This window comes from Primulina tabacum, chromosome 9, assembly GCF_025594145.1.
Source record: "Primulina tabacum isolate GXHZ01 chromosome 9, ASM2559414v2, whole genome shotgun sequence".
Lineage (NCBI taxonomy): Eukaryota > Viridiplantae > Streptophyta > Magnoliopsida > Lamiales > Gesneriaceae > Primulina > Primulina tabacum.
In genome coordinates, this window is record NC_134558.1 from 4,618,618 (window position 1) to 4,627,664 (window position 9,047).

General features: G+C 35.3%; 2 protein-coding genes across 5 annotated transcripts; one reads left to right on the forward strand and one right to left on the reverse strand.

Annotated features, from left to right (window-relative positions):
- The first annotated feature begins 933 nt into the window (after positions 1 to 933).
- On the forward strand, positions 934 to 4,723 carry LOC142556811 (protein PTST homolog 2, chloroplastic-like). Of its 3 annotated transcripts, XM_075668302.1 has the most exons (9): positions 934 to 1,234; positions 1,280 to 1,646; positions 2,118 to 2,284; positions 2,513 to 2,671; positions 2,745 to 2,962; positions 3,589 to 3,734; positions 3,821 to 3,968; positions 4,222 to 4,290; positions 4,374 to 4,723. In XM_075668302.1, exons 1-9 carry the CDS (start codon positions 1,042 to 1,044, stop codon positions 4,467 to 4,469), a joined length of 1,563 nt encoding a protein of 520 aa, XP_075524417.1. In that variant the 5' UTR covers positions 934 to 1,041; the 3' UTR covers positions 4,470 to 4,723. The 3 variants fall into 3 exon arrangements, with proteins under 3 accessions (XP_075524417.1, XP_075524416.1, XP_075524418.1); XM_075668301.1 differs by having other exon boundaries at positions 934 to 1,646; XM_075668303.1 differs by having other exon boundaries at positions 934 to 1,646; positions 4,222 to 4,279.
- On the reverse strand, positions 4,607 to 7,757 carry LOC142556812 (ultraviolet-B receptor UVR8). 2 transcript variants are annotated; one of them, XM_075668306.1, is made up of 9 exons: positions 7,511 to 7,757; positions 7,276 to 7,428; positions 6,710 to 6,868; positions 6,419 to 6,586; positions 6,073 to 6,204; positions 5,894 to 5,974; positions 5,438 to 5,536; positions 5,098 to 5,361; positions 4,607 to 5,056 (listed from the first exon to the last, which is right to left on the reverse strand). In XM_075668306.1, exons 1-8 carry the CDS (start codon positions 7,716 to 7,718, stop codon positions 5,129 to 5,131), a joined length of 1,233 nt encoding a protein of 410 aa, XP_075524421.1. In that variant the 5' UTR covers positions 7,719 to 7,757; the 3' UTR covers positions 4,607 to 5,056; positions 5,098 to 5,128. The 2 variants fall into 2 exon arrangements, with proteins under 2 accessions (XP_075524421.1, XP_075524420.1); XM_075668305.1 differs by having other exon boundaries at positions 4,607 to 5,361.
- Positions 7,758 to 9,047: the final 1,290 nt, after the last annotated feature.

Consider the following 9,047-nt stretch of genomic DNA (forward strand, 5'->3'; position numbering starts at 1 on the left):
ATAGTGGAACTTCGTTTGAGGGGAGGATTGTTGGGATGCAACTAAAATCCCATATTGGAAGATCTAGAGAAAGATCATATGTTTATAAAGATGGAATGATATCTCTATTGGTATGAGGCCTTTTGGGTGGTTCCAAAAGCAAAACCATGAGAGTTAAAATCCAAAGTGGACAATATCATACCAGTGTGGAGATATCCAGATTCCATTGGTCCTAACAACAACACGACACACAACACCAAAATCTGATAACGCAAATTTGTTGTTTTTGCACTTATATGTTTTTTAAAAAAACCCTTACATCATTTATTTATATTTAATAAAATATGTATAAAATACATTATATGTTTATATTAATATTTTAAAAAATAATTTGAGTATATATTAGGTATTTTATATTAAAGAAAGAAACATTGCATTTTAAAAAATAGATTGTAAATAACACTGATTTAAATATTTGGATTGACATTATCATTTCTTTTGGATTTTATTTTATTTTTATATATTTACTTTTTTATAATGCTCATAATATTAAATAAATTATAAAAATTTTATATAATATTATGTTTTCAACTTTTTAGTGAATTATATCATCATGAATATTTTATATGTTCAAAAAATATTTTTATATTTTAATTCAAAATTTTCATATAATAAATGATTTTTTATTTTTAGAAAAATATTGATATATTTTCTAAAATTTTGATTGACAAATAATATATGATTTTTAATATTTTATTTTATTAATAACAGTTTCGGTCGATATATCAAATACTATGATAAAGAATTTAATTTGACACAATTTATATTTTTATTTAAATATAACCTTAAATAAAAAAATTATATAACAATTAAATATATTTATTATATTAATATTTTTAAATAATTATATAAACGCTCTTATTTCCTGGTTTAAATGTTTCTATCGCACGATAAAACATAGGCATAGTAAATTAATGGCTGCCACTTTTTTCGCGCGCACTGTGATTGTTACCTCGGTTCTTTGATATAGGACATAAAACTGTTCGGCGAAATGCCTGAACGATGGTCAAACTCATCAGTAGCCATAGCCGTATTCTAATATCCCGCAAGACATTCTCGCCTTTGAATTATTCTCTCACCCCTTCTTTGATGTCCACGCATAATCCTAAGAATAGGGCTCAAATTTGTAGACTAAGTGCTGTTCGAGGGCATTCTTTCGGGTTTGTGAAAGTGACGAGGGACAAGAAATTCAGGGGTTATTCAGATGAGTCGTGGTGTTTTTTGTGCAGACAGAGTGAAGGGGACTTAGAACTGGAGGCGGAAATTATGGAGTTCATGAAGAAATCTGAGAAACCGATGATGTTTCCGACTATAAAAGAGTTAGCTAGAGCTGGAAGAATGGATTTGGTGGAGTCGATAAAGAAGATAGGTCGGTGGTATACGCTTGGCTGGGACGAACAAAATGTGGAGGAAAACTTGGATTTTGATCTTGGAAAATTCCAGAGGAGGGTTGAGAGGATTGAGGAGGGCGTTTCTCTAGGAGAAAAAGACGACTGTTATTGGTCTGTGGACGATAATGAAGATGACTTTTCCTCCGGTTCGGATTTTAATTCTGAGAATTTGAATTCCAGGCACCTGGCTTCTTCTTCGCCGTCGGGTAGACCCGTGTGAGGTTTTTATTTTTGAAATTCTCAATAATTTTCACAACTCAACCTTTTCTTTATAATTCTTGATATCATTATTTATTTGTTAGTGTATATAGTCTATATTACGATACGTTGATGATTTTATTCAATGTTAAGAGAGTATGAGTGTATAAAATTATAACTTTGGCCATTAATGGAGGCTTATGGGAAGTAATTTCTTACTGCTGCTATCTGCGCTTCTCTTCTTTCTCGTTTCACTCTCATCTTACTTGGTAAAATGTGACTCACAACTGTTTATAGTTACGCCCGTTTAATTGTAATTTACCTGTTTTCTGAAGACTTGTACCCTTCAATATTTCTCTGAGATTTCTGTTGGTATGGTCCTTTGTCACTGTGTATACATCATCATGTAGTTAAATATTAGTGTGATTTATTAAAAGAAATCTCTTATGGAATTGCTATTCATAGTGAAAATTTTCTTTCCTGGCTCAGAGAGAGGAGTGCTGATGCAGATACTGGCATTGAGGGAATACTGAATAGATTGGAGAAGCAGAGGAATATCAATTTTGGAGTAGAGTTAAAGCCAGTTGGATATGGAACTCATGCCACAAGTAAAGATGAGGCAGATGACAGTCATTTTGGAACCTCTTCTGATGTGGGTTAGTTGGTTGTTTTGAATCAGAGCAACATTCGTTCATGCATTCTGGCCATATCCTGTTAAATATTTATTGAGTAGAGTTGTATCTCTAACAGACGAAAATTGTGGGGATTATATTTTACACGACAACATGTGTTTCTCCACATATATATTATTGATCTGTCAATTGTCATGGTACCTATGTTTGCATTCTAAAACACTAGATATCGTGCCTTTTGAATTGTAAAAGCCAGGGTTGATAGTGGAGAAAACGGCAGACATCCAACAGGTTTCCGCCACCAAGGCATATTGAATAAAGCAGATGACAAGATGAGCCCAAACTTTGAGCTGGAAACATGGAGAAATTGGAGCAATCAGCGAGCGGGGTTCCACTATTCAGAATTTGAAGGTTCTTGGTTTTTACTTGTCTTTGTAACGATATTTTTAGCCTTGCTGGGTTTTTAACTTCGAGTGGCATGCAGCTGCCGAAATTTCTTTTGGAAAAAAGATCATGGAACATGATAGAGAAACTTATCGTGATAGATTAACTGCAATTAATGGTGAATACGGTGAAGCTTGGGATGGGGCTGAAGAGATTAATCTCAATCACATAAAAAGTCGCATTCAGCATCTAGAGTTAGAGCTCTCTACAGCGCTTCTTTCCTTGAGGTCCAAAAGGGCGGAGAGCATTACAGACGAGGTGGGTGGCCTGGATATTTTTACTCTTATCTCTAATTGGCTTTGTTCTTCCAGAGTTCCCTAGTGCATATGATAGATCGGTGTGTAGCCTCCGGCCAAGATAATGATATTTCTGTAATGAAAAAGTACATCCTGGCTCCAGCCCTGGCTGCCAGCTTAATGGCAAAATAATCGAAATTAGGAGCTTGAACTACTATAAAGTTCCAAATATTTAAGTTGAACTTTTATCGGTGGATATAATTTTGGTACGGTAGAAGATGTCCAAACCGGTGGTATTAACGGAAAATCAAAGGTTCAACTCCCATAAATTAAATTATTAAGTCGATTATGAATATTTGGGATGGCTGAAGAATATCAATCATCTTTACTTATTTGTGTCATTATCTATTTGACATAACTGTGGAATGAGACATTCGGAAAGCTGTATGTCCTAAAAGATTACTTTTATGGCTTTTATACAGTAGCAGACGCTCAAACCTACATTTTCAATTGAATCGTCCTACAACTGACCATTACAACCAAATTTCTGACTGTTGAAGAGTTGAGAAAGAACACCAACAGACGCTTTTGTGTTTTATGCACAAAACATCATGTTACTTCTTTACTTCGATGCCTATTCTTCACCAGGTAGCTGGAATCTCTGTCAGTGATTTTCAGAAGCTCTCTGATGAACGGGAGTTTCAAGAGAATGAGTTCATAAGAGCCCAGGAGCGATTGCATTCAATACGAGCCAAGATGGCTATATTAGAGGGGAAAATGGCAATGACAATAGCGTATGTTATTTAATACATTTGATGATAACCGGCAAATGACTCTATTTCAATTGAAAATTGACATTTTTCCCGCTACTCTTTTTCAGTGACACACAAAAGATAGTGGAGAAGAAGCAAGAACAGATATATAGAGCACATAAAGCCTTACAACTTCTGCGGGATACATGCATAGTGTGGCATAATTCAGCTTCAGAGGTCCTTTTAACTGGATCTTTTGATGGATGGACAACTCAGGTCAGATAAGTTTTACAAACCGTGGAATATTTCAGAACTTGTGTTTCCTTGTAGATAAAACAAGAATTTGAAGTACAGCCAGTTGAACAGAATTATAACATTAGTATCTATTAACTTCTTGAAACATTTTGTTTCACAAAACAATCATATAAATGTGGTTCTGAGATGATGCGTAAACGAGTCCTCTTAACAATGAACCAGGCTTTTTCTTTCATTCTTGATTAAAGTAGTCAAATGGACACCTTGATTGCAGCGGAAGATGGAGAAATCAAAAACAGGAATCTTTTCAGTGAGCTTAATGCTGTATCCAGGTAGATACGAGGTAGGTTTTTTAAAAACCTCGACTATGTGATGTATTCAGCTTTACCCTGATCATGAACTCTTTCCTATAATATCCTGCTACAGATTAAGTTCGTAGTTGATGGTATATGGAAAGTCGACCCTTTACGCCCCATCGTCAACAATAGTGGCTACCAGAATAACCTTCTTATTGTGACATGAGAAAGAAGAGAGCATATAGCCTTTAGGCAATCTTAACATTGACACGCCTCGCATGTACTGAAAATCATTTGCTTCTTTTCCACTTTTTAAATTTTTTTTTTTGCTGCAATGTCTCATACTCAGCTATGTCATACATGATAAATTTTAGGTCTAATCTTGGAAAACAAAAAAATATTACGAGGTTGATGGTAGGATCAAAAGAGCTGTACTTAAATATTCTATTATACCAGTGAATACTTGCTATGTGACTCGCAGATCATTTGCATGGTTGTCAGGAGTCTAAAATTTTTGCTTCTTGAACAATGACTTTCTATTCAAGTTATTGGAACTCAAAACACGAATAAGCTCGATTTTATTATGCATAACTCGAGTTCTAACAGATCTATTGCCTTTGATCTTAGAATTTAAAAGATTATATACATAAGGACCTTTTAGTACAATGACCTCTGCTCAAGGACAGAGTGTGCATTACTAGCTTGCCAAGTGACACAATATTTAACACCGGAACAAGAAGAAAAGATAAACCCAAAGAAGATATTTAGCCTCACCCCAATTTAATGCCAAACTTCATCGAGTGCTCATTGCATCTTTGCGGCGCTATAAATTTTCATAAAATAGTGAATGAAACATAAGTTTCACCGTGTTCCTTCCAGCAAAAATTAACTTGTCATCGCAACGTTGAGACCTATGTTTGGTACATCTAATTGGGAATTCACACCAAAATTCCGTAAAACAAGGCAAAATCCACTGCCACAGTACACACTAGAAGTGGCATGTTTCCCAGCCACCTCACTGCCTAAGTTCACCAGCCGAGGGCATGTTTTGTCAACTGTATTCCCAAGGCCAAGCTGACCATGTTCTCCCCAGCCCCACGTCATCACCGACCCATTGTCTGCAAGATAAAATTGGAACCCAAGTCAATTCGGAACATGATATATATTCAAAGACGCAAACGTAGACTTTCTTGCCTGTTACTAATGCAGAATGTTCTGCTCCTGCGGCAATTTGCAAGACTGATGTTTCTTCAAGATCGATAAGTTTCAGCAGGACATCTTCCTTAGGTTCTCCTATGAGATGGTAAAAATATATCATTACAACCACCAAGTTCAACTTTTATCTGTAACTCAATTCAACGTGCACTCCAATTTTATTCAGGTAGGAATTCGGCAACTCATTACTACAAAAGTAAGACGAACCAAAGTATAAATTCTAAAAATAGTTTAAACATAATACCAAGCATCTGCCGCTGATCAATTTATATCCGATTGTGATGGTGCAATTTATATATTTTTTTACCATACAACAATCCACATTTCCATCGTTTTACCATATATAAGAGAGAATTTGGAACAGCAATTGTGAATTGTTGCGATACTTAATTAGGACAATACAGAAGAACAAGTAAGATTCTTGTAGTTAATTACCATCTTTCATCCAAGGTGTTTTATGAGGATTACCAAGTACTCCATGATGATCGCCACCAAGCATGTATAGTTTCCCTTCTCCTGCAAAAAAGCAGGAAATAGTCCAATTTCTGCATCCTAAAATCCAAATTTTATTTCCTTCCAACAAGATCCATGAAAATGATTGTAAAAGTTCATACTTGTTAATAATAAAGCATGATTCCATCCTAATGCAACCTGGTGGAAAGACAAAGCTGTATCAACACGGTGAGGAATGCAGACATGTGATGCATTCCGATATCCTCTTCCCCAAGTGTATAAACTTCCAGTAGCTAGACAACAAGTGTCAGCAACAATAAGATGGAAAATTCAATGATGAAACCAAGAATGGTGGAGTCTGATTCTAAAACATATTCTCTGACTCGTAATAATGAATGATTACTAGCATGTAAGGTTGCCAGTCTTGTTATTACAACGTTTTGATCAATGTGATGGCATCGACACCCAACATGAAACCAAGAAAGAGGCAAAAATGTTGAAACACACCTGATAATGCAGCACTATGATCTCCATTCGCACAAATGCTAACGATTTCAACATCTGTGAGGCATAAGGTAGCCTGAGGAACACTTGTTGATTTGACTATGCCTGTGGATGAACCTAATTGTCCGCGCTTTCCCGACCCAAATCCATAAACCTTGTGTTCTACGTTGCCTACACAAAAAACGATAAATTTATGTTAGGTGATGAATTTGGTGCAATCCGCATCTAGTTAATGGTAAATGCTACATCAAAAATAAAAATGCAATACGAAAACAAATGTTCCGAGAAAATTACCTTTGAGCAATGCTAGTGTATGGCGCATACCACAAGCAACTTGCTCCACATGCTTAGAACTAAAATACAAGACCTCTAAAGGAGAGCATTTTGATTCATAATCCCCATGACCAAGCTGACCAAACAAACCATCTCCACAAGTGAAAACCGCGCCATTATCTGCACAGAAGCTAACAATGTTCAGAAGCAGTCAAAGAAAAAGTAAATGGATGCTTAGCCTAATAGAAAGCAAATCTAAATTTGGCATTTCACCCTTTCAAATATGCACTTGCAATTTAAAGTATCTGTTGGAAATAAACATTGCCAAACAAAAGATGAAAATTTAAACTTAAGAACCAATCATTCCTCCAAACGCTTCACATGACCACTCTCAAAGAAACTAAACTAATCATTACTTATATCAACAACTAAAGAAGAAAACGTGCTGAATAAATCGGTCTTAACATTAATAAACCAGAACAAGAAATGCATTATCCGCACTCACACAAATAAACAGCCAGAAATAATAAAGAAATCTTGAAACATCAGTTACGATTATCAATACCAACGCGTGGGAGAAACAAAACCTGTAACAAATCCAGAGTGATTCCACCCTGCAGAAACACGGGTAACAACAAAGCCTTCCAAAGCCTTCACTTCATTCGGCTGCAAACAGTTGATCATCTCCCCATGGCCTAATTGACCAGAAGTTCCCCTCCCCCATGTGAACACTCTTCCACCTGCAACCAATAAAACAAAAACCCATTGAAAGACAAGAACGAATCTTCCTTGTGATTTTCATCCAATTGAGTGTTACTGTACCGGGTGTGAGGGCAATTACATGAGCGCCGCCGCAGGAGAGGGAAGTGAAGGGGCCAAAGGCAGAGAGGGAGCGAAGGCGTTGTGGGCTGTGCTCATCCTGAAGCCTTACTGTCGCTAGCTGCCCGTCTGTGCCGGCCCCCCAGCTCCATATTTCTTGTTCCTCTTGCTTTTCTTTTTCGTTTTCTTCGAGTCTGTTGATTTTGTCCATTCAAATGGAATAACATAGTGTGACTTGTAAGTATTTTCATCAGTGATAATATCTCTATTCTAAGTGAGTATTTTACTTTTTATGAAAATTGCCATGAGAACTGATTATTATATACTTTATAAGATAAAATACTATAAATATATACTTCTTATCAAATTCCCAACATATTTCTCCATATTTATAATGAAGATAATTCCCTGGAGGCAAAAGCGGGAGTGGTTTGAATTGTTGATAGGCAAACTCACATATTTGTTTACAGAGTAGTTCTGTTTTGAGACTATATAAAAAATCTTTATTCAAGTTTATATTTACAACGCAAACAGGGTCTTTGACTCTTTATTTTAAAAGACATCAAATTTCCTTTCTATGACAGGTTTTGGCCAAAAAAAAATAATTTATTTAATTAACTTGGGTTGGGAGTCAATTAATTAATGTCCAAATTATTAATTTGAATGATAGTTTTTGGCCGTTTCAATCTTAATTCAGGTTAAAAGGGTCAAAGAAACTGCCACAAACCGAGGGTAAAAAGAAAGGAAAGAAATCAGAAACACTGACCAGCATCATCAAAAAAAAACTCGCAGCACTCTGTAAATCTTAGCTTTATTTCTATGTTTTGACTGTAATAACTAGTTTTGAAGTTTCGTTCAACATTTCAAGCTTTTATGTCATCTTTGTTGTTGTAATATTATGTGGTTGTAATATTATGTGAATTTTCAATGGCAAATCCATCATGAGTCAGTTTCTTGTTTTCAAACGCTTAATCGAAAAGATTAGAACTTACCGTCGAATCAAAACTCACATCTATAGATAAATTAAAAATTTTATTTCAAAACTCGCATCTCGCTAAGTTTTTTATCATTTATTAACAAGCACGTTCACAACTCAATTATTCGTGAAAACAGTAGGAAAATTTGGTGGATCATCTTCATACAAATTCAATTAAGTTTAATAAATATTTAAATGACTATTTTATCCGTAAGTCGTCAATTTACATTAAATTAAAATCTAAATGTAAGAAGTTTTGTGGAGTAAAAAACAAGTACCTCGTGTTTGATTGGGCTTTATGTAAGCCATGGACTATTGTGAGTTATGTAAGCTCAGAGCACGGGTTTGAGGCCCAGATGATGAAGGGTACAGAGTTTCTACTGGAAAAATCGATAAACTAGTAGTCTTACAAGTCTGTCACTTTTGATTTTTGATTCGTTATTTTCACCAGTCTTTTATTTACATCCGATATCTTTCCATTATTTAGATATTCGCTTTTTTTACCCAATTTTCACCACTGGAATTTAACATAAACATCACATCTTCCCTCTCACACACATCTAC